The sequence below is a fragment of the Cherax quadricarinatus genome, chromosome 21, assembly GCF_038502225.1.
Source record: "Cherax quadricarinatus isolate ZL_2023a chromosome 21, ASM3850222v1, whole genome shotgun sequence".
Classification (NCBI taxonomy): domain Eukaryota; kingdom Metazoa; phylum Arthropoda; class Malacostraca; order Decapoda; family Parastacidae; genus Cherax; species Cherax quadricarinatus.
The window spans coordinates 15,133,216-15,159,798 of NC_091312.1; the positions used below are offsets into that span (position 1 = coordinate 15,133,216).

Below are 26,583 nucleotides of genomic sequence, written 5' to 3' on the forward strand. Positions count from 1 at the left end.
ATATCACTACAAACTGGCATGGTGCCAGATAAGTGGAAAATGGCAAATGTGATACCTATTTTCAAAACAGGTGACAGGTCCTTAGCTTCGAACTATAGACCAATAAGCCTAACCTCCATAGTGGGAAAATTTATGGAATCAATAATTGCCGAGGCAGTTCGTAGCCACCTTGAAAAGCATAAATTAATCAACGAATCTCAGCATGGTTTTACAAAGGGGCGTTCCTGCCTTACGAATTTATTAACTTTTTTCACTAAGGTATTTGAGGAGGTAGATCATGGTAATGAATATGATATTGTGTATATGGACTTCAGTAAGGCTTTTGACAGGGTCCCACATCAGAGACTATTGAGGAAAATTAAAGCACATGGAATAGGAGGAGAAATTTTTTCCTGGATAGAGGCATGGTTGACAAATAGGCAGCAGAGAGTTTGCATAAATGGGGAGAAATCAGAGTGGGGAAGCGTCACGAGCGGTGTTCCACAGGGGTCAGTGTTGGGCCCCCTGCTGTTCACAATCTACATTAACGACATAGATGAGGGCATAAAGAGCGACATCGGCAAGTTTGCCGATGACACCAAAATAGGCCGTCGAATTCATTCTGACGAGGACATTCGAGCACTCCAGGAAGATTTGAATAGACTGATGCAGTGGTCGGAGAAGTGGCAGATGCAGTTTAATATAGACAAATGCAAAGTTCTAAATGTTGGACAGGACAATAACCATGCCACATATAAACTAAATAATGTAGATCTTAATATTACGGATTGCGAAAAAGATTTAGGAGTTCTGGTTAGCAGTAATCTGAAACCAAGACAACAGTGCATAAGTGTTCGCAATAAAGCTAATAGAATCCTTGGCTTCATATCAAGAAGCATAAATAATAGGAGTCCTCAGGTTGTTCTTCAACTCTATACAACCTTGGTTAGGCCTCATTTAGATTATGCTGCACAGTTTTGGTCACCGTATTACAGAATGGATATAAATTATCTGGAAAATGTACAAAGGAGGATGACAAAGATGATCCCATGTATCAGAAACCTTCCCTATGAGGATAGACTAAGGGCCCTGAAACTGCACTCTCTAGAAAGACGTAGAATTAGGGGGGATATGATTGAGGTTTATAAGTGGAAGACAGGAATAAATAAAGGGGATGTAAATAGTGTGCTGAAAATATCTAGCCTAGACAGGACTCGCAGCAATGGTTTTAAGTTGGAAAAATTCAGATTCAGGAGGGATATAGGAAAGTACTGGTTTGGTAATAGAGTTGTGGATGAGTGGAACAAACTCCCAAGTACCGTTATAGAGGCCAGAACGTTGTGTAGCTTTAAAAATAGGTTGGATAAATACATGAGTAGATGTGGGTGGGTGTGAGTTAGACCTGATAGCTTGTGCTAACAGGTCGGTTGCCGTGTTCCTCCCTTAAGTCAATGTGACCTGACCTGACTAGGTTGGGTGCATTGGCTTAGGCCGGTAGGGACTTGGACCTGCCTCGCATGGGCCAGTAGGCCTTCTGCAGTGTTCCTTCGTTCTTATGTTCTTATGTTCTTATGTATGTATATATATATATATATATATATATATATATATATATATATATATATATATATATATATATATATATATATATATATCGAGTCAGCAGGACTCGATACTGCTACTGAGACGGACAAGATTCCAAGGCAGCGCTTTTATCCATTCGGCCACAAATGCCGCAAAAGCTGGGCAGCCTTGTTCACAAGCCATGTTTCTTTCCCAGCCCGGGCACGTCAGTGAGCCTCAAACATGGATTCAAGCTATTTTAATCTCCTCTTGTATGTTGTGATTTCACAAGCGATTTTTATGTCAATGCACCACGCAGCAACACTGTATATATACCCGCTTGTTTCCTTGTGCTGCAGTGATATAAAAATCGCTTGTGAAGTCAGAACATACAGGAGGACATTGAAGTAGATTGAATCCATGCTTGAGGCTCACTGACGTGCCCGGGTTGGGTCAGAAACATGGCTTGTGAGCAAGGCTGCCCAGCTTTTGCGGCATATATATATATATATATATATATATATATATATATATATATATATATATATATATATATATATATATATATATATATATATATATATATATATATATATATATATATATATATATATATATATATATATATATATATATATATATATAACAACCACTGTGAAAGAATGGTGAAATTTCAAGCGCTTTAAGGCTCCTGACTTCTCACATTATCAAGGAACTATAAAAGTAATACATCAGTGGAGGGCATATAAAGGGTCTAGACCACACCTCACCATCACATCCCACAACAAAGCAACACCTGACGCGCGACGACACCCGACTCATAAGAAAGGAGGAACACTACAGCAGGCCCACTGGCCCAACTACACAGGCCCTTCACGACATCCCTCTAACAAAGTATTCTACCCAAGAATTAAGATTTATTATTTGTCCAATGTATATATTAAATTCTTCACAAATTTTATTAATTATAAATGGATCTAATTTATATAAACCAAAGGAAATATTCATATTATTTTCAAAACTGCTTTTTATGAAACTAGATTCAATTATATTTGTCCTGCAATTTTTCATTCTTACACCCCTAAAATAATATACATCACATTAATTTTCTGAGAGATGTTTAATTTAGACTTTCATGTTGGATATGCTTAGTTGTTTATCAATTCATTTCTCCTGTGCTTTCATATGGATATGTTTCCATGTGTACATGGGAGCACAGGAAACATTGATGATAAACTTTTATTTACAGCTGATGGGAATACTGTTTAATAGTAGTTCTACACTGTACATACATGATTGGTCTCCCCCAATGTATATCAGTGGTAAAACATAACAACATGTTTGTGAATAAGACATCCCATCCTATTTGATGTTTCACTTGTCAGGTGATATTTAAAAAGGTTTTTTGTGTACATAAATACTATTATTTTTAGGATTTTTTTTAGCTCACAATTGTTACTATATTGAGTTTGCCCTAAATATGTGTTGCCTCATTTACTGTACATGTACTTGTTCTGAATACTACTGTAATACTACTTGACAAATTCTGTTAACTGAGAATTTGCAAGTTTGTTAATGTTACTTTTGTTTTTTATTCTTCAATCTCCCTACCTCAGTGGGAGACGTCCAGTGTGTTAAAAAAGTTCTTATATTTGTACAGGTTTTTGAATTGATAAGTTTGAACTTCAGTGTTACATTATCAGCACAATGAAGATGTAATAATGTCGGTAGAATTAGATGAAGATAAAGATACTTTATTTCAGCATGATGCAGTGTATGTACAAAGGTGAATTACATTTACAGTGGTAGTCACGGCATTCCGGGTGAGTACCCTGGCATAATGCCATAATGAAAATCAAAGGCCTACCATATGGGGGGTCTTTTTTTGTCAGTGCATTATGCCGGGTAGCAGCTGTTAGTATGACGTCACGGCTTGCCGCCACACTTCACAGTGACTCCTCAGTGTTCATGTAGCTGCCGTGGTGAGAGGAAGTGTTGCACTTTTTTCTCTTATCCGCCCCATCTTTTATCTTGTGTTTCCTTTGATTTTGGGGTTATACATGTTTGATTATGGGTAAAAGGAAGTCTTTAACACCTGAAACTATAGCTCAAATCATAGGGCTTCACAAAGCTGGGCACCAGACGAAAGAAATAGTGGAGAATGTTGGTGTGTGTGTGTGTGTGTGTGTGTGTGTGTGTGTGTGTGTGTGTGTGTGTGTGTGTGTTCAGTGAGGAACTGGGTGCAGCATTTCAAGGTTGGTGGCAATTTTGAGTTACCATCTGCCAAACCTTGGCCTAGCCCCTCGAAGACATTTGTTCATACCTTAACTGTGTTAAAGAAGCACTTAAAGAGTATACCTAAGATAACTGCTAGAGAATTGAAAGAAAACATACATCTTCTCTCGGAGGTGTCTGTAAGAACTGTTAATAGGCGTGTGTCAGAACTGGGCTACAGAAGTCACCGCCAGGTTAAGAAACCGATCCTCTCCAAGCCACAGAAGAAACATAGACTGGATTATGCAAAGAAATATCTTCACTGGAATCGTCAACAGTGGTCTGAAGTACAGTGGACCCCCGCATACCGTTGGCATCACATAACGTTAAATCCGCATACCGCTACATTTTATCGCCAAGATTTTGCCTCGCATACCGCTAAAAAACCCGCTCAACGCTGTTCGTCCGAGACGCGTCTAATGTGCGCCCTTAGCCAGCCTCACATGTTCCGCTGTTGGCATTGTTTACCAGCCAACCTCCGCGGTAACATCCAAGCATACAATCGGAAAATTTCGTATTATTACAGTGTTTCTGGTGATTTTATCTGCAAAATAAGTGACCATGGGCCCCAAGAAAGCTTCTAGTGCCAACCCTACAGCAATAAGGGTGAGAATTACTATAGAGATGAAGAAAGAGATCATTGATAAGTATGAAAGTGGAGTGCGTGTCTCCGAGCTGGCCAGGTTGTATAGTAAACCCCAATCAACCATCGCTACTATTGTGGGCAACAAAAAGGCAATCAAGGAAGCTGTTCTTGCCAAAGGTTTAACTGTGTTTTCGAAACAGAGATTGAAAGTGATGGAAGATGTTGAGAGACTCTTATTGGTGTGGATAAATGAGAAACAGATAGCAGGACATAGCATCTCTCAAGTGATCATAAGTGAAAAGGCTAGGAAGTTGCATCAGGATTTAATTAAAAAAATGCCTGCAACTAGTGATGATGTGAGTGAATTTAAGGCCAGCAAAGGTTGGTTTGAGAGATTTAAGAAGCGTAGTGGCATACATAGTGTGATAAGGCATGGTGAGGCTACCAGTTTGGACCACAAAGCAGCTGAAAAATATGTGCAGGAATTCAAGGAGTACATAGAAACTGAAGGACTGAAATCTGAACAAGTGTTTAATTGTGATGGAACAGGCCTGTTTTGGAAGAAAATGCCAAGCAGGACCTACATTACTCTGGAGGAAAAGGCACTCCCAGGACATAAGCCTATGAAAGACAGGCTTACTCTGTTGATGTGTTCCAATGCTACTGGTGATTGCAGCACCCTTAAACCAAGACAGCAGTGCCTAAGCATATGTTATAAGGCAAATAGATTACTGGGATTTATATCAAGAAGTGTAAGCAACAGAAGTCCAGAGGTCATATTGGAGCTTTATACATCATTAGTAAGGCCTCACCTAGATTATGCAGCTCAGTTCTGGTCTCCGTATTACAAAATGGACATAAATTCGTTAGAAAACATTCAGCGTAGGATGACTAAATTAATACATAGCATTAGAAATCTTCCTTATGAAGAAAGATTGAAGACTCTTAAGTTACATTCACTTGTTAGACGAAGAATGAGGGGAGACCTGATCGAAGTGTATAAGTGGAAGATAGGTATTAATAAAGGGGATATTAATAAGGTCTTGAGGATGTCTCTCCAAGAGAGAACCCACAGTAATGGATTTAAATTAGATAAGTTTAGATTTAGAAAGGACATAGGAAAGTATTGGTTTGGAAATAGGGTAGTTGATGAGTGGAACAGTCTACCTAGTTGGGTTATTGAGGCTGGGACTTTGGGTAGTTTCAAATCTAGGTTGGATAAGTATATGAGTGGGAGGGGTTGGATTTGAGTGGGACTTTCACATCAGAGCTTATTTCTTGGGTGGCATTGAAAATTGGGTTGGGCAAATGTTTTGTTAGTGGGATGAATTGTAAAGGACCTGCCTAGTATGGGCCAGCAGGCCTCCTGCAGCGTTCCTCCTTTCTTATGTTCTTATGTTCTTATATTCCTGTCGACCATGGTCATGGACAACTTTCTGAAAATCAATTGGATGGTTAAAATCTCTCACATGGATAAATAGAGCATTGAAATCTTGTCCAGTTCTAATGCTATATTTATGTTGTTTTAATCTAAGTTCGAGACTTTTACCAGTTTGACCGTAATAAACTTCATCGCAAATTTTACAAAGAATCTTATAGACACATCCATCAGCATTTTGGGGGGAATTCTTTTGCAAAAGTTTTTTTTTTACTGTATCAATATTTTTAAATATAACTTTAATATTAAAAGTCTTAAGAAGAGAAGGCATATCATGGTAAGGGAGAACCAACATATTTTTAGTTGAATAAGGTTGGTTGTCCCTTTTTGTATTGTAAAAATGTATTTCTCGCAATTTTAAAAGATTTATCAATTACGTTTCTTGGGTATTTCAGATCATTAGCTATTTCATAAATTTTGGATATTTCTTCATCTATGAACTCTGGACTACAAGTACGCAAAGCTCTCAGAAACATTGATGAGAAAACAGACAGTTTAACTCTATCTTGATGTGAAGAATAATAGTGTACATAGGAACAGTTATTTGTAGGTTTTCTGTAAATTTTAAATTTGAATTCATTATTACCCTTAATAATTACAACATCTAGAAAAGGCAATGAGTTATTTTCCTCAAACTCAACAGTAAAGTTTATAGAATGGGCTAAGCTATTTAACAATATATATATATATATATATATATATATATATATATATATATATATATATATATATATATATTATTGTGACCACGAACGAGTGGCATTTGATCAATAACAACAGTGCATTAGCCAAGGACTCGAACCCATGATGTCTTGGCCCGCCTCATGGTGAGCCAGAACCACAGGACGCCTTAGACCACAGGACCACCCAAACCTACAAAGGTGGCGCAGCCAGCAGAGCTAGCTGTTTGACCGCCACCCGAGGACGTTCGGTGTTGCGGGAGCTTCCAGGCTAATTTCATTCGTATCTCTGTTTGGTGTACTAGTCCACGAGCAGCATATATGGTTCTGGCTCACCATGAGGTGAGCCAGTACAACGTGGGTTCGATTCCTTGGCTAGTGCAGTGTTGTTATTGATCAATACCACTCGTTTGTGGTCACAATAATATATATATGCTGCTCGTGGACTAGTACACCAAACAGAGATGAGAATGAAATTAGCCTGGAAGCTCCCATAACACCGAACGTCTTCGGGTGGCGATCAAACAGCTAGCTCTGCTGGCTGCGCCATCTTTGTAGGATTGGGTGGTCCTGTGGTCTAAGGCGTCATGTGGTTCTGGCTCACCATGAGGCGGGCCAGTACAACATGGGTTCGAGTCTTTGACTAGTGCAGTGTTGTTTTATATATATATATATATATATATATATATATATATATATATATATATATATATATATATATATATATTAAAGAGTAAATGTAGTGTGCAAGTATAATACGAGGTGGCGTCTAAAAGTTCCCGGAATCGAATTTCCGTGCGCTTAGTGGGTGAATATACATACATATATATATATATATATATATATATATATATATATATATATATATATATATATATATATATATATTTATTTATATATATATGTCGTGCCGAATAGGCAGAACTTGCGAGCTTGGCTTAAAAAGCAACGCTCATCTTGCCATTTAGGACAAGCGAAAATTTGTGTATGCAATAATTTCGCCAAAATTATTCTGAACCTTACTAAAAAAATATATTTCACTGTGTTTGTTTAGTATTAAATTATTGTAAACAAATCTAAAATATATTTAGTTGGGTTAGGCTAAAATATATTGCGCTTGTTATAATAAGGTTAGGTAAGTTTTCTAAGTTCCTTTTGGGTGCAAAATTATAAATTTTTACATCAACATTAAGGAAAATAATATATCTTTAAATGTATAAGAGAAAATTTTAGAAAGGACTTAATTTTAAATGAGTTCTTGCTAATTGGCCAGTTTTACCTGTAAGGCACATTATATATATATATATATATATATATATATATATATATATATATATATATATATATATATATATATATATATATATTCACCCACTAAGCGCGCGGAAATTCGATTCCGGGAACTTTTAGACACCACCTCGTATTATACTTGCACACTACATTTACTCTTTAATAAGAACTCTTCTTAGTCCCTCTGGTTCATTTGAGTTTTTAGATTCCAGAGCACTCTTTTGCGTTGCATTGTTTAACATTTCCTTATTTATGTTGTGCAATTGACACGCCTTGAGAGGTGAACAGCTCCAAATATTGTTGTCATTAAAACACCTTTAGCTTGGAGAATAACGGGCTAATGTCAAAGGTTCGTCAACACTGATGCTTATGAAGAGGGAAGACGATTAGTTAAACTTAATGTGAAGCGTTGAACCCGTGTTAGTGATTCAGAGTAAAGGGTAGTGGAGCCTCGATGTCCTGTTCACTTGAGACAGACGCGTTTCCTGACTACTCAAGAAGGTTGAGGACAGAAGGATGGACATGGTGAGGCACACTGGTATAGTGGACATACTGAAGTCTTGAAACACATGGCACATTGAAGAGTAACTGTCGGTATTGTATAAAATTAATGTGGTAATGGGCCATTGTTGTAATGGACGAGGAGAATCTTTGGAACATGTGGGACATAGGTGTGGTGGAGGTGGTAGTGGTGGCGCCACAGCAGCAGCACAGCTATCGACCACCACTAATTCCTGCTCACGCTTGCTCTGGAGTGTCGATCTGTCATGTCCGTCTGTTCATCCGTTCCTTTTCTTTATATTCCCCTCAAGTACAACAAGTAATCCAGATTGCTGCCTCGATCCCGGACTATCGATTCCACGTGGGTCATTAAAGGCAGCAAGTATCAGCAATGTGAATAAGACACAATGTGCATCCTTGGCATTTACGGAGAAGACGTTTCGTCCACCAGAGAGTTTATCAATCCATGATAAATGCCATAATAAACCGCAGCGTATCTCAGTGTGCATGTGTACACTGAGAGCTTTAATCACACTTGGGTTTAAAGTATTTTTGACTGAGGGGTGTACAGGCTATATGCAACCTTAACAACCCTCGTGTAGTCGATATGCTTTTAAATTGATCATTCAACCAACCAACAAAATATTAAGATTATTGTAATGCCTAAAATAAAAATTAAAGTAAACATTATGTATATATATATATATATATATATATATATATATATATATATATATATATATATATATATATATATATATATTATACATACATACATACACATACAGGTATACACCTGTTCATGTTCGCCTATTACTGAAATCGGTAACCAGGTGCTAGTTGACTTACACGTCGCATGCTAGAGGAGAGATTCCGATGGAAATAAATCACATTTGAATTTTTCTTGAGGTATAATAGGTTAATTAACATAAAACGTTTTTTCTCCTGTTCCCTTTGGGGTACATCCCCTTCTGTTGCCTAAGCTGGTCACCTGTTGTGAAGCAAACACACACAGAGTGGACCTAGTAGCGACCAGTTGAGAGGCGGAGCCAGGAACTATGAACTGACCCCTGCAGCCACAAATAGGTGAGTACACACACACACACATGGTTACATCAACGGCAGCTGCATCGTGGCAACATTGCGACTCTGTGCAACTGATGAAGCCTGAACAAAACCATAGGCTCCCAAGTAATGGTGAAAGCGCAGTTCTCAGTGAAGCTTCTGTTTCTCGCCCTCTGCCCTCCCCTCCCATCCTTATCTCTCTCTCCCTACTCAACCTTTTCCTTTCCCTCCCCTCCACCCTCTCCTTCCCGCCCCGTCTTTAAAAAGTTACGAAAACAAGAATTCCATTTCTGTGTATGGGACAGATTATCCTGATAAATAACATTTCCCAAGTAATAGTAATTCCAGCTCTATTGGAAGGAAACCTTTGAAGCTTCCATAGCTAATGAAACTTTGCTGAAATGCTTGATGATATCCTCATTGTCTTACTGAAGTCTCCCAGCTCAGGCTGACAATTTCAACACCTTGTATGAGCCCCACCCTGATTGATGGAATGTGACAAGGAAACGCCAATATTTTGTTTCCACTGTTTAATTACATTTAGAATGGGTAACAGCACACTGCTGATGTATCAGTTTTTTGTTTTATAATAAATATTAAAAACTGCATATAAGAAATTGAAGTAAACTGCTAATCCCTAAGATAATTTACCAATTGTATACACGTGGGTACAGAGAGCGAGAGAGATAATGGTAAAAAAAATTGCAAGCAAGAATTAAACACATTATTATCATCAACTATAAAGAATTGTTAAAATATCTCGGAAATTTAATGATTCTTCCCTCTGCCTAGCTTGCTACAAGAGAAGCGCATCCATCAAAAGATTTGCTGACGAAACTTGGAGCCTCCACCACTCCTTGCGCTCAGTGATGCACAGGTTAAGGGCATCATGTACATACAGCGTAAACAGTAATCAGAGCAGGTGAAAGCAGTTACACATCTTTAAACAGCAACGGTAGACTTGACAGAGAACACAAGTAAATTAAATACTGAACACAGCCTTCACCTCTTTATGTTCAGCTGAACATTACACCAACATACACAGGTCGCAAAAAAAAAAAAATTGTTGCTTCTCAAGCCGGCACCCCATCGAAAATTATTCTTAAAAATATAGGTGCATGGTATGTGATACTAGCTTTAAGTGTGGATCACCGATCTGGCTCACCAGGAAGATACTGGTTGTTATTAAGGAAGAAATGTCTTGAGCGAATGAGCTGACTACAAACCCCATTCCATAGGCCAGGTCTTTTCACAATTTATATAAATGATCTCGAGACGGGGCTATTTTTCACTCACTGTTTCCCTTCTTCCTTTCTTTTGGTTAGTTAATGGAGTTTAAAGCCTATCGATTACAGCAGGGTCACAAAGGCTGCACGTAATCTCTTTATCACCAGACAAGAATACTTTAATCCCTAAAATGGGATTTAAGGTAAACTCTCAGCATATATATTCTGAAAGAAATACACCTCTCGGTGTATATACACTGTGTCAGCAGTTTTTTTCTCCCAGTATCGATGGCTATGACCCCTCTCTCCCCCTCCCACAAACCACCCACCTAACAGCTAATAGGCTTTTCGAGTGTTATGTAAGTGTTGAAAGTGCGTCGTGAGGCAGACGGTTCAAGTGCTTACTTTGCCTCAGCCTGTGACTCTAAAGAACCACTTGCTGCCCCACGACACAGCCTCAAGCACTACTAGTATAAAAATTGGGTGCGGTTAAAGGGAAGAGGAGACCTGATTTGAATTCCAGGGGGCGCTGTTGTGGTGGTGGCGGCGATAGTGGAGCTAGTGGCGATGGTGGTGATGTTAATGGTGGTAATGATGATATATATGCCGTGCCGAATAGGTAAAACTAGTCAATTAGCAAGAACTCACTTAAAATTAAGTCCTTTCTAAAATTTTCTTATTATAGCCTTATTATAACAAGCGCAATTTAATTTAGCCTAATCCAACTAAATATATTTTAGATAAGTTTACAATAATTTAATAATAAACAAATACAAGGAAATATATGTATTTTTTTCCGTTAGGTTCAGAATGATTTTTGCGAAATTACTGCATACACAAATTTTCGCTTGACTTATTCGGCAGGAAGAGCGTTCCTATTTAAGCCAAAAATCATTTATGATGAGATGGTGAAAATGTTTCAAAAAATAGGTGGGTAACTTCACATACGAAGTTTCTTTGAAAAAACTAGAATTTATTTTATGTAGCATCAACACGCGCACACACACACACACACACACACACACACACACACACACACACACACACACACACACATGGAAGCATTGGTAGCAGCAAGAGAAGCAACTTTCCAGCAAGAAGCTAATAGCTCAAAATGGATGGTTTTGCAGAAGGGATCATGGAGACCTGTATTGAACACCTGTTGTTAGACAAGTAAGCTAGGAGCCCTTTCATTGAACATTTGAGTTTGTCTTCAAGAGGGGTATGGATGCATTTATTGAACACCAGTTCTTGATTGTACTGGAGGGTCAGGGGACTTCTTTATTGAACACCTGTTGTTGACTGTTCTGCATTGCAGGAGAACTCCTATATTGCAAACTTGTTCGTTTTTCTTGCGTTTGTTGTTGTAGCCCCCTAGCAATCTACTATTTTACCCATTTTTATCATTTACGCATTTAATTATATGCATTATTATCAATATTTTTTATGTACACAATCTTCGCTATTCTTATTCCAGAAATTAAATATTTCATTCGGATTTTCTCTTCAGGAATCGACTTCAAGCAAAAAATAGTCAACTTGGACGGAGTTCCTATCAAATTACAAATATGGTAAGTAGAGAGAGAATCTTCATGCAACATTACAAACTATGTTTAACTCTTTCTCTGATTTTATTAGCTCATTTAGTTGTATAAACTGATCTATATTATGTCAGTCACCAGCTGTCAAAGGCACTTTTTTAAAGACAGGATCTGTAATGTATGTATGTGTGTGTGTGTACTCCCCTAGTTGTGGTTGCAGGAGTCGATTCATAGCTCCTGGCCCCGCCTCTTCGCTGGTCGCTACTAGGTCCACTCCCTCCATTCTCCATGAGCTTTAACGTACCTGAGGTCGCTACTAGGTCCACTCCATCCATTCTCCATGAGCTTTAACGAACCTCTCCTTGAGGCAGTGTATGGATCCTGCCTCCACTGCATCACTTTCCAGATTGTTCCACTTCCTGACAAGTCTGTGACTGAATAAATACTTCCTAACATCCCTGTAACTTATCTGAGTTTTCAGCTTCCAGTTGTGACCGATTGTTACTGTGTCCCATCTCTGGAACATCCTGTCCCTATCCACCTTGTCAGTTCCTCTCAATATTTTATATGTCATTATCATGTCCCCTCTATCTCTCCTGTCCTCCAGTGTCGTTAGGTTGATTTCCCTTAACCACTCCTCGTAGGCCATACCTCTTAGTTCCGGGACTAGTCTTGTTGCAAACCTTTGCACATTCTCTAATTTCTTGATGTGATTGACCAGGTGTGGGTTCCATACTGGTGCTGCATACTCCAGAATGGGCCTGACGTACGCAGTGTACAGTGTCTTCAATGACTACGTAGATGTCAAAACGCTGTTCTTAGGTTTGCCAGGCGCCCATATGCTGCAACAGTTACTTGGTTGATGTGCGCCTCATGTGCTCGGTATGATTCTCACCCCAGGATCCTTTTCCTTTAGTGAGTTTTGCAGCCTTTGACCTCCTAGGCTGTACTCCGTCTGCGGTTTTCCTTGTCCTTCCCCAAACATCATGATTTTGCACCTGCTGGGGGTTAAACTCCAGGAGCCATTTATTGGACCAGGCCTACAGCCTGACCAAATCTCCTTGTATGCTTACATGATCCTCGTTCACTTGTATTCTCGTTAGCTCCACATCGTCTGCAAATGGACATGTCTCAATCTGTCCCTTCTGTCATGTCATTCACATATACTAGATACAGCACTGGACCTAGGACTGACCCTGTTGAACCCCACTCGTCACATGCACCCGCTCTGACACCTCGTCACGTACTAGCACATGTTGTTTCCTTCCGGTCAGGTATTCTCTGATCCATTGCATTACTTTCCCTGCTATTCCTGCCTGCTCCTCTAGCTTTTCAAGCTGGAGGAGCAGGCCTTCTTACAGTCCAGGAAGATGCAGTGTACCCATTCCTCTCTCTCTCTCTCTTACTTTTGTTACCTTTTCGTATAACTCAAGTACGTTAGTGATGCAGGACTTCCCTGTGTGTGTGTACACACCTAGTTGAGGTTGCAGGGGTCGAGTCCAAGCTTCTGGCCCCGTGTGTGTGTGTGTGTGTGTGTGTGTGTGTGTGTGTGTGTGTGTGTGTGTGTGTGTGTGTACTCACCTAATTATACCCACCTAATTGTGGTTGCAAGGGTCGAGACTCAGCTCCTAGCCCCGCCTCTTCACTGACCGCTACTGGGTCCTCCCTCTCGCTGCTCCATGAGCTTTATCATACCTCGTCTTAAAACTATGTATAGTTCCTGCCTCCACTACATCGCTTGCCAGACTATTCCACTTCCTAACAACTCTGTGGCTGAAGAAATACTTCCTGACATCCCTTTGACTCATCTGAGTCTTCAGCTTCCAATTGTGACCCCTTGTTTCATTGTCCCATCTCTTGAACATCCTGCCTTTGTCCACCTTTTCTATTCCACGCAGTATTTTGTATGTCGTTATCATGTCTCTCCTGACCCTCCTGTCCTCCAGTGTCGTCAGACCGATTTTCCTTAACCTTTCTTCATAGGACATTCACCTTAGCTCTGGAACCAGCCTTGTTGCAAACCTTTGCATTTTCTCTAATTTCTTGACGTGTTTGACCAGGTGTGGGTTCCAAACTGGTGCTGCGTACTCCAGTATGGGCCTGACGTACACAGTGTATAAAGTCTTGAACGATTCCATACTGAGGTACCGGACCGCTATTCTCAGGTTTGCCAGGCGCCCATATGCCGCAGCAGTTATCTGGTTAATGTGTACTTCTTGCGATGTACTCGGTATTATACTCACTACTGGATCTTTCTCCGATCTTCATGACTTTGCATTTGGCGGGGTTAAATTCTAGGAGCCAGTTGCTGGACCACGTATCCAGCCTGTCCAGGTCTCTTTGTAGACTTGTCTGGTCCGCATCTGATTTAATTCTCCTCATTAACTTCACATCATCTGCAAACAGGGACACTTCTGAGTCTATCCCTTCCGTCATGTCGTTCACATATACCAAGAATAGCACTGGTCCCAGGACTGACCCCTGTGGGACCCCGCTCGTCACCGGCTCCCACTGTGATACCTCATCACGGACCATGACTCGCTGTTGCCTCCCTGATCCATTGCAATGCCCTTCCTGTTATATGTACCTGTTCCTCTAGCTTCTGTACTAATCTCTTGTGAGGAACTGTGTCGAAGCCCTTCTTGCAGTCCAAGAAAATGCAATCAACCCACCCCTCCCTCTCATTTCTTACTTCAGTTACCTTGTCATAAAACTCTAGTAGGTTTGTGACACAGGATTTGCCTTCCATGAATCTGTGCTGGCTGTTGTTTATCTTGTGCTCCAAATGCTCCACCACTCTCCTCCTGATAATCTTCTCCATGACTTTGCATACTATACACGTCAGTGACACTGGTCTATAATTTAGTGCTTCATTTCTGTCTCCTTTCTTAAAGATGGGGACTGCATTTGCCTTCTTCCATACTTCAGGTAGTTGCCCAGTTTCAAGGGAAGTGTTGAAGATTTTGGTTAGTGGCACACGTAGTATCTCTGCTCCCTCTCTAAGGACCCACGGAGAGATGTCCGGTCCCACCGCCTTTGAGGTATCAAGGTCACTTAGGAGCTTCTCAACCTCCTCCTCAGTTGTGTGTAATTCATCCAACACTTGTTGGTTTATTCCTTGTTAACGTACCCCACTGTTTTGTCTTCCCAGTGTCCCTTCAGCCTCCACTGTAAATTCTTCCTGAAATCTCATGTTGAGCTCCTCACAGACTTCTTGGTTGTTTCTTGTGAGCTCCCCACCTTTCCTCAGCCCGATTACCTGGTCCTTGACTGTTGTCTTCCTCCTGATGTGGATGTAAAGCAGTTTCGGGTCAGACTTGACTTTCGATGCTATGTCGTTTTCATACTGCCGCTGCGCCTCCCTCCTTATCTGTGCATACTCGTTTCTGGCTCGTCGACTGATCTCTTTATTTTTCTGAGTCCTTTGCCTTCTGTACTTTTTCCATTCTCTAGAGTACTTAGTTTTTGCCTCTGTGTGTGTGTGTGTGTGTGTGTGTGTGTGTGTGTGTTTGTTTGTTAATTTGTGAGTGTTAGCTCTAAATTATGTGCCAGATTGAAAGGTTATTTTAATGAATTTGAAGAGCATACGAAGGGTAGTATAAAGTTTCATACTGCATTCAACTTCCAAATTGTGAATGAGGTGTGTTATTTGAATCCTCGTCATACTTCCAGGAGACATACGCGGTATGTCTCCTGGATATACAAAATACAGATAGGTTTGTCACCCGTATGAGGCTCATTGTGACTATTCCACGTGAACGCCACCATTTAATAATTCTGTACTTTAATCTCAGCAATATGGGCTAAAGTAAACTCTCAGTAGTTATACAAAATTTTAATATATATCCCTCCTTATGTGTACATTTTGATGATGATGAGAGCTTATGACTTTAAAACCTAAATCTACTAGTCTATTATAGGATACTCGTAAACTCCAGTCGGCGTTTTATCCCTTCTGACACCATCTTTAGCTAAGGTGACGCTAATTCATGTTACACTTCGCTCCCGTCTTTGCAATTAAGTTTCACACAGTTGAGAAATTACGAATTATGAAGTAGACAAGATCCACAAGTTCTGCTTTGTACATTTGCTGGCTCATTGGTAACACAGTTTCGTGGCTTCTGAACTTAGCAGTATGGCACCAGTTCAGATCCTACACGGCCTCTCCTATGTAACTGCTAATATAAATATGCATTAACTGTATTGTTTACCTCGTCGAAGAGTTTCAAATAAAGTTTCATTGCTTTTTTGGCACGTTTGTGCATTCGTAAGCACTTTCACACGGCAGCATAATTATATGTAGCAAACTTCAGGTAAAATTCGTTGTGAAGCATTCTCAAAGAGAAGGCCTGAGCTTGCTATTACCTGCAGCTCATAAGACTGCCATCCCCACGAGCCCCTTTGGGGCGGGGCAGATGGCAGACCAGAGGCCTAGCTTCTCCCTACGAGCCCCGTGAGGGCGGGGACTGTGGCTAGGCCTGGGGACACTTGGTCCTAAAGATGAGGGGGTGCTTGTACCTCCTCCCATGGGAGATTTAGGTCTCGAGATACTCCCCAGATAGGGAGCCAAGGCCTGGTCACCACTACTTGGAAAAGACCCGGGTCGGGAGAATACCGGCGAATAAGAAAAAAAAAGCATTCTCAAGTTATTTAACACTGAATATTTTATTAACGATTTGATCTTGTAGGATGCAGAAACGTTTGGAGACCCTTAAGAGGTCAAGAAGCTGAAGGTTAACTTTATCAAACTCGGATGGCGTTGAGATCAGTATGTTAGGCCCTGAACTCAAGCTCAAATTCCTCAGACACAGCTAAGCATATCAGTAGCTTAGCCTGGGGCTGTAGGTCAGCTATCTTAGGAAGCCCAAAAAATGGAACTAAATGCAGCCAAATACCACTAACGCTAGAGATCAACCAGACAAGTCATTGTATCTTATTTAATATTTCTCAAATGATATACGTAGTCTGTTAGTAAGAGACGCTCACTCAACCATAGACCAATTTGATTGCCAGCTACTGCCAGAGGAAGAGGGGAACATAAATATTAATAACGGTTTTAGGTAGTAATTTCTCGGCTGTAGAGTGGAAACGAGTAGGCCAATCTTTATTACTATTATTATAATAAGGGAAGTGCTTAACTAACTTATAGGAGTTATATGACACTTGGTAATTGGAAAGTAAGTAATTTGATCCTAGGAAGCTATAATTTCTTAGAACAAGAGCATTTAGAAGCAAAGTAGAAACTGATCATCATAAACCTCAAGACGATTATTCCCCCAGGTGCTTGAGTCACAGTTTAATGAATCATAGACAGAAATTTAAATTATGACTTTGTTAATTGATAAGTTTGCTATGAAGTGTAAGATAAAAATGAACAGAATTGCGTAAATAATATATCATAAAACCTTAAAGTTATATTATATATCGTATTTAAATTTTTAGTCATATTTGCAATTAATTTGAAAAATGCAAAAATAAAATTATTAACACGTAATGTTTTATGTAATTTTCCATTGATGGAAGAAATCACTTTTAAATTTAAACCGTTAATACCAAATAGGTGCAGTCACCGCATAAAATTTTGAAAAGATTTTCTTCGAGCATATGTGAGATATCGGTCCAAAGTCAAGTCGGCTATAAAATCATTTATGTAAAATTGAAAGAAATTATTAAAAATATATTTAGCACTTATTTATATCGGCTTTTACAGATTGGACACGAGGCTGTAAATCTGTCAGGAGAGACATTCTTATCGCACAAAAAAAAAAAAAAACGGCTGATATGACTCTAGTAACCACTATAGGTATCCCCTTTTGGAGGATATTTAACTGTACTATGTATTACAGTGGAAACCTTTGCCACTTGCAGGCAAAGGTTTATATCCACAGATAAGCGTATGTGCCACTTGCAGGCAAAGGTTTATATCCACAGATAAGCGTATGTCTTAATTATATGCAGTGACAGTTTATTGTAATCCCTATTTTAGAAATTAACATATCCTTTGTTAGTGGTGTACAGATGACATGACCTTTATAAACCTCATGATAGGCTTTAAACCTGATTAACCAAGGACACGCTTGCAGGGACACGGCCGGGGAGGAAAGGTTCAGGACACTGACGACGGCTTACTACCGTGGTGCCCAGGGTATCGTCCTCGTCTACGATGTTACCAACCTCGACTCCTTCAACCACCTCTCCTACTGGCTCAGAAACATTGAAGAGGTCGGTCTCACAGTTACTATCTTCTGCTCCAAATTTTGTTTATTTACGTACCTATCCATTTGTTTAGCAATATATGAGTGTCGTAAACACAGGTAAAATAATTATACTTTAAGTGAAACAATTACACGAAGAAATAGTACGACACTGTGGCAACTGGTCGAAAACGAATAATGGGTAAGGGCTTTTTCACAGATTTATGGATCTGTTGTTGTTGTTGTTATAGATTCGCCGACCAAGGCCCAGGCCTTTTCTCAGAGGTGGCCCGGTCTTGGTTCCCTGTCGAGAGAGTTTCTCAGACCAAAGCCTGTCATGGGAGGAGGTACAAGTACCTCCTCATCGTCTGGGACCAGTTGTTCCCAGGCCCAGCCTCAATCCCCGCCCCCACGGGGCTCGGAGGGAGAAGCTAGGCACCTTGGGCTGCCTCAAACCCCGCCCACACTGGGCTCGAAGGGTGAGGCAGTTGCATAGCAGCAGACGATGTCAGGAGATGCAAAGGCAACAAGCACTACAGGATCCTTTTGGAGCCACACCCCAGCTTTGGGTCGAAGCCCGAGCGCTGTGGAAGCTCAAGAATGCCTCTTGCTGTGTTTTACTGCTAGAATAGTCTCCCACCAGAGGTTGTCAATGCCAGAGTAATTCAGTCCTTCAAAATCATCTGGAAAAATACTTCTTAAATATAAGTTTGTAATAGGCACAGTGCACTCTAGGCATTGTCCAACGTCATCCTGGCAGAAATTCCTGAATGACACAGGCTGTCTGGTTAGCCACGGTCGACCTAAAGCGTAGTATGTAGTAGTAATAATAGTAGCAGCTCATGCCTTAGACCCACGTTAACGTTTCTATAAAATGTTAAAGTCTGGGTTTCCATTGTGATCTGGTATTTTTTCTACTGTCGGATGCTATCAGGAGCTGGGGTGTGTGGAGGGAGAGAGTCTCCTAATTTATCATCCTTGCATCACTCGTCTGATAATAGTACATGGCTAACAGTAGGTGGTTAGTAACCTGGTTGTCCATGTTCAACCATCAGTACAATGGGAACCTGGGTGTTAGTCGACTGGTGTGGGTCGCATCCTGGGACAAAATTGACCTAATTTGTCTGGAATACTCTGCATAACAAGGGACTTTAATTGTACTTAGTAGTATGTCATTCAGCTAAGCCTGTATACCTTGTACATGTACTTGGAGAAAATAAAGATATTATATTATTATTATTATTATTATTATTATTATTATTAGTATTAGTATTACGTATTATTATTATTATGATAGTCTTTTAACAAGATAGTAGTAGACAGTCCTCAACATATATCCTCGGTGTCGACTAAAAAAGTCTTCTGGTATATGCCTTTCCTATCATGTACTACTCTTTTTCATGCACCTTCCTGTTTCTTATCCTTCCCTCATATTCCCCATCCTCCATTCCCCTCTCATTTCCCTTCTCTTTGCTTGTCTTCAGTTTCCTCCTCCTCCTCCTCCTCCTCCTATCTGAGTGCCATGATCCCTTGCCATTTACAAAGGCAACATCCATGGAAAACTTCACGAACGGTAAAATCGCGAACGGCATGACCTTAACCCGTTAGAAAATTGGAGGTTGTGGACTGGAGAGTTGAGGACATCCCACTTTATCCAGTTTATTTTTTGTAATATGAATATTTAATTGAGACATTTGCTTTGAATTTTAAGAGGTAGAGAGAAAGAGAGAGTGCGAATGTGAGGAGCGATGACGAGCATGTAAATAAAAGTCACTAGCGGCCCGGTTCTCAAACAAGTAGACAGATTAAAACCAAACAAGCCCCGGGCCCCAATAAACTATTTCAAGAGCTTTTTTTTATTATTAAAATTCAAAGAAGAATTAGTAAACTTTCAGAAAAATCATACCTAAAATATAGAAGAGGGCTAGTGTGTTGCAGTACCTATTTATGAACCGGGAGACAGATCTATAGTTTTGAATTACCTTGCAGACTTGAAGACTGATGAAAAGACAGTTATATGCAGGTGACGATAAGTAAATGCGTTGCAGATGAATGAATCACGGAAGTACTGGTTGCCTGCTAATCCGATGAACCATAGTTCGAGTCCCCATTAGTCCTGTTGACTTATTAAGAGAAGTAGGCCTGTAACGGAATAATCCTTCTGATAACCAAATTAGCGAGAAACTAGACAATCCTGAGTTTCCAGGTACCACACCAGTATACTATTAACTCTCCTCTCCAGTAATTTTACAGATGCATGAATAAGACGAATGCCAAAAACTGCAAGTGCAAGTGCTGGACCGTGAGACCATGCGTCTTGTTTTATATTGCCCATGTTGAACTATGAGACCATGCGTTTTGTATTGCCCATAATGAACAGTGAAACCATCCATCTTACGTTGCCCGGCTGCTATAAGTAGACGCCTGGGTAACGCTGAAACGTTATTTATGGGTAAATAGTGTATTCCAGTAGATTCCCATATGGAAACAGATCAGAGAAAGCCAGTGGGTAAATGTTCTTTTGCCAGATCTGGACGAAGTGGGTAAATGTTCCTTTGTCAGATCTGGACGAAGTGGTGACGTTTTTCTTTACCCACTTCGATGAAACTTGTGATTTCGATGCCAGGCATATGAAGTACGGGAGCTAAGGTGGGTAAAAACTTGTCCATGGCCTTCCGCACCTTCTTCCACACTGCATTTACAGGAGAAGTGGCCCAGAGGAGGAGACATAAACCTGCCAGCAAGTTCTTTTCGGTAATCGTAAAACGTGACGAAGCCATAAACCATTTCTCAGCACGACATTATCCGTAGCAGCTAGCTTGAGACTGATAGCTCAGGCAGTTACAAGGATCCACTGTAGTACACATGTATGAATACACGTCCTGAGGCCCGATTGACCTTATTTTTTCCACCATTAATAGAAGAACAGTCAGATTAACAGGAAAAAGAGAAAATATGAATTTTTGTTCCTCTAGGCTTTTGCCATGTACCCACGTGGGTGGAGTTGTGAGTTGAATTTGCCTAGCATATGCCAGTAAGCCTATTTCATTGCTCCGCTGTCCTTATGATTTTGCATTCTTCTTAATAGAGGACAGTTAGTGGGATCAATTTGGCACCAAAAGTTTGGGAGGGGAGGGAAGAAGGCTGTGTAAAAAAAATTATCTCTGTTTTAAAGATTGTTCACTTACCACAATTCAAGCTAAATTAAGAGTGATGAAAGAAGAGCAAAATAAGAGGGCGATACGAGAATCAATACGAATTCGAAGCTCAATAAAAGTAAGAGTACCAGACCTTAAGACAACGAGAGGTGCTAGGTTAGAAAGCCTTAATAAGATTGTCGCGGAAATAAATAAAAAAAACCACCCAGAAATAAATGACATTGAAATTCTACAATAGAAGTAGTTCTTCGGGCTAGGAAGAAATAAGTAGTATATTTAGGGACAGGACAAACAGGAGAGAGATCAGTAAAAGAAGCTGTGTGCATACGACGTGCATCAGTAAGTGCGGGTTCACAGTGGAATGCGATCAGAAAAATGAGCGAAGGAAATGTAGGACCAAAAAAAAAAAAAAAAAAAAAAAACACTCATTAAACGAGGCATCAAGGTAAGAGTCGACCAAATGTAGGAAGACAACCAGAGACAAGAAATCCTACAATGTCAAGGAATTATTCTTTATATAACGAGATATACACTTGGAAGAAGCTAAGCGCTTCGATTTCTTCTCTACCTTTATAGATTTTATTGCAAAATGGATATTCAAGAAGGCAGGAAAACAAAAATGATGCAATGACCGGATAATCAATCAAAAGCAGAAATATCAGGACCCCGACTGAAAAGTATAGGATGTGGCAGGAGACCCAGTGTGTAGAGGAAAACGAAATGTGACAGTCAGGAGACGAATGCAAGAGACCAGGAGGCGACGCAGATGGTAATGGGGCAATAGATGGGAAGACGAACTAGGAAAGTGGAGGGATGCAACATAAGGTACATTGGCCACAATTAGACGTATGATACCGAAAAGTTGAGAAAAAAGAGACGTGTGCTAACACTTACGATATTTTATTAGGAACCAGTTGTCAAGATGTACATTGCTCTAAAGGATGCCTTGAAAATCAGTTGTCGGTTGCTTAGATGTAAAAGACTTTTGGAAATCGCTTACGTTTGTTGTGGGATGTATTATATAATATTTCCATCTTTGAGACATCGGGAGTCACTTTTTGTAACTAAAGACGGCGCAGGATTTAAGACGAATATTATAGACGTGGAAACGGAAGAAAGATAATACTGTAGTATAGGAGACAAGCTTCGGGGTATTCTCAGTTTCCAGGTGATCAGAAACAAGGATTATGTGAAGTCTCTTGTACGACAAACTTACAGCCCTCCTGCCATCAGAAGACCTTCGAAAAGGTGACTATGCACAGGAAGGTGGGGAGACTTCCCTAGCATTGGACAGTAGGCTGACTGCGTACTTAACAACCACGGTTTGGTAAGTGTCTTGATGCAAAAATAAAAAAAAAATTATTTCACGATAAAATGCAGTTTTACAGATTTTGTTGTACAGTGATATTTTCCTTGTTGTGCAGTGCATTCTTATGGTTTCGCCTGTAATCAGAACTAAGCGCTAAACCCACCAAGGTCATACAGACCAGTTTTGCTTGTCAAAACTGTATATATGTTTGAGCATGAGAGTGACTTTTGGGTGAGAAGAGCTACAGTCATAAGACATAAATTCAAGGTGGACAGTGATAAAAATGCTGTTGAATGCTGACTGTTTGCAGTGTTGTAGAAGGGTTTTAGCAGTAACTATTGTTAGTATTTATGCTGAACGCTAATTTATATTTAATACACCATAATATTACACAGGTTTAAAATTTAGTATTTTTACTCAATAATCTTGCTAACATTTATTTCTGGTACAGCTTAATATCATTAATCTGTCATACTGTAATATGAAAGCTAATAAATATTTTCATTTAGATGGAATTTATTCTGAAAGAAATGCCATCAAAAACCCTGTTTGAGACTATTGTTTGCAGATAATGCTGTATGACCCTGGTAGGTTTAGCGCTTCCTTTTGATTATAATAATAATGTTTGCAGATAAATCCAACTTATATATGCCAATTTGTCTGGTAAAAATGTCTCGGCTGTTTGAACACAAATCGGTTCATTCAACCACCCTTTTTTGTTCTGTCACTGACTTACCTTTTGTAATACTCTTAACAGTTTTGTTAAAGCGTTGCTGACACCAGTACCAACACTTGTACACATTGTTATGAATATAAAATCCACTAGTAACACAGACTTTTGCGTCATGCTGCATGGCCTCTCCAGCTGGAGTTCATTCGAAGCCATGAAACATGTCACATGGATACTGTGTCCACGTGTTTGTTATTAATATTATCATATTTACTTTTATTTTTTAATGTATGGTTTGTTGCAGAACGCATCGCCAGAAGTGGTGAAGGTGCTGGCGGGGAATAAGTGTGAGGTGAATAACCAGCAGCGAGCTGTGGACAAGGAGAGAGGACAGAAGGTGTGAAGCAATGAACCTCTTGCCCATCAACTTTCTCCACCTGTTTCAATCATCTTCATAACTTTTATCCACCCCTTCCGCACAACTTCTAGCCCTAAAACCCAACAACTTTAATTTTGACGCCTCCCTTCTGTAAACGTGATATGTGATATGCAAAAAAAATTCACTTAATATTAAGGAAAAGTTTCAACCCTAGAATGATACCACTCGTAAATATTACGACGCTACTGTGATGAAAATACAACTTATACTGCTCAGCTCGACTGAGGTTCACCCGTGGTCAATCGTGGAGCTGCAGTGATTGCTTTTAATCGTCTCTGAAAGTGTATATTAAAACTTTCCTTCATTTAAGAAGGATGTAGCCTCAGAAATACATTTTTCAATGTATCAGGTTGGTTGTTGGTTAATTGGGATTAAAGTCTAATGACTAAAGAGGGACCTTAAGGCTACATGTAAACGCATGTAAACGCTTCAGTATATATACGCACTGAGTATACCGGGTAAAGTGTATGGTAGGGTTATTATTGAAAGAATTAGAGGTAAGACAGAGAGCAGGATCGCAGATGAACAGGAGACTTCAGAATGGGTAGGGGAAGTGTGGACGAAGTGTATACATTGAAGCATATAAATGAACAATATTTAGATAAAGGTAGGGAAGTTTTCATTGCATTTATGGACAGAAAAGGCATATGATAAGGTAGATAGGGGAGCAATGTGGTAGATGTTGCAAGTGTATGGAATAGTAAGTTACTAAATGCTGTAAAGAGTTTTTATGAGGATAGGCTCAGGTTAGGGTGTGTAGGAGAGAGGGAGATTACCTTCTAGTAAAACTAGGCCTTAGACAGGGATGTGTAATGTCACCATGGTTGTTTAACATATTTATAGATGGGGTTGTAAAAAAGAAGCAAATGCTAGGGTGTTGGGGAGAGGGGTGGGATAAAATTATGGGGATCAATACAAAATGGGAGTTGACAGTTACTTTTTGCTGATGATACTTTGTTTTTGGGAGATTCTAAAGAGAAGTTGCAAAGATTGGTGGACGAGTTGAGAGGGTATGTAAAGGTAGAAAGTTCAAAGTGAACATAGATAAGAGTAAGGTGATGAGGGTATCAAACGATTTAGATAAAGAAAAATTAGATACCACATCGGAGGGAGGGAATATGGAAGAAGTGAATGTTTTCAGGTATTTGGGAGTTGACTTTTCAGCAGATGGGTTTATGAAGGATGAGGTTAATCATAGAACTGATGAAGAAAACAATGCGAGTGGTGCGTTGAGGTATCTGTGGAGACAAAAAACGTTATCCATGGAGGTAAAGAAGGGAATTTACGAGAATATAGTGGTACCAACACTCTTATATGAGTGTGAAGCATGGGTTGTAAACGTTGCAGCGAGGAGGAGGCTGGAGGCATTGGAGATGTTGTGTGGTGTAAATATTATACAGAGAATTTGTAATGTGGAAGTCAAGATGAGGTGTGGAGTTACTAAATGTGTTAGTCAGGGGGTTGAAAAGGGGTTGTTGAGGTGGTTTGGTCATTTAGATAGAATGGAACAAGTAGAATGAGGAGAGCGTATAAATCTGTAGGGGAAGGAAGGCGGGGTAGGGGGTTGTGCTCGAAAAGGTTGGAAGGGGTAAAGAAGGTTTTGTGGGCGTGGGGCTTGGACTTCCAGCAAGCTTGCGTGAGCATGTGTGATAGGAGTGAATGGAGACGAATGGTTTTTGTGACCTGACGAGCTGTTGGAGTGTGAGCAGGGTAATATTTTTGTGAAGGGATTCAGGGAAACCGGTTAGCCGGACTTGAGTAATGGAAATAGGAACTACAATGCCTACACTTTGAAGGGCGGGTTTGGGATATTGGAAGTTTGGAGTGACAAAACTGTCGTATCTGGGCGCCTCTGCAAAAGACAGCGATTATGTACGAGTGATGGTGAAAGTGTTGACTGATAATGAAAGTTTTTTCTTTCTTTCTTTTTGGGTTCTTCTTTCTTTTGGGTCACCCTTCCTTGGTGGGAGACGGCCAACCTGTTGTATATATTATAATATTAGTAATATAATAATAATGATAATAATAATAATAAGTAATATTATATTAGTAATATTTAGTGAAGGGATTCAGGAAAACCGGTTACTATAGATTTAACCGGACTTAAGTCCTGGAAATGGGAAGTATAATGCCTGCACTTTAAAGGAGGTGTCTGGAATATTGACAGTTTGGAAGGATATGTTACATATCTTTATATATGCTTCTAAACTATATATATATATATATATATATATATATATATATATATATATATATATATATATATATATATATATATATATATATCGGATCATTATTTAGTTGTAGCTACAGTTAGAGTAAGAGGTAGATGGGAAAAGAGGAAGATGGCAACAAGAAGTAAGAGGGAGGTGAAAGTGTATAAACTAAGGGAGGAGGAAGTTCGGGTGAGATATAAGCGACTATTGGCAGAAAGGTGGGCTAGTGCAAAGATGAGTAGTGGGGGGGGTTGAAGAGGGTTGGAATAGTTTTAAAAATGCAGTATTAGAATGTGGGGGAGAAGTTTGTGGTTATAGGAGGGTGGGGGCAGGAGGAGAGGAGTGATTAGTGGAATGATGAAGTAAAGGGTGTGATAAAAGAGAAAAAGGTAGCTTACGAGATGTTTTTACAAGGCAGAAGTGTTACAAGAAGAGCAGAGTATATGGAGAGTAA

General features: G+C 39.8%; 1 protein-coding gene across 2 annotated transcripts in view; it reads left to right on the plus strand.

The window, feature by feature from the left end:
- The window catches only part of LOC128689090 (ras-related protein Rab-8A), a 127,774-nt gene that overhangs the window by 81,799 nt on the left and 19,392 nt on the right, over positions 1-26,583 (plus strand). The window contains exons 1-4 of one of the 2 annotated variants that reach the window (XM_070087246.1): positions 11,073-11,221; positions 12,113-12,173; positions 18,227-18,365; positions 23,779-23,871. In XM_070087246.1, coding sequence (XP_069943347.1) covers positions 11,170-11,221; positions 12,113-12,173; positions 18,227-18,365; positions 23,779-23,871 — 345 coding nt within the window. In that variant the 5' untranslated portion in view covers positions 11,073-11,169. Of the gene's footprint in view, positions 1-11,072; positions 11,222-12,112; positions 12,174-18,226; positions 18,366-23,778; positions 23,872-26,583 lie in introns of those variants that run through there. The other variant, XM_070087245.1, reaches the window with a different exon arrangement.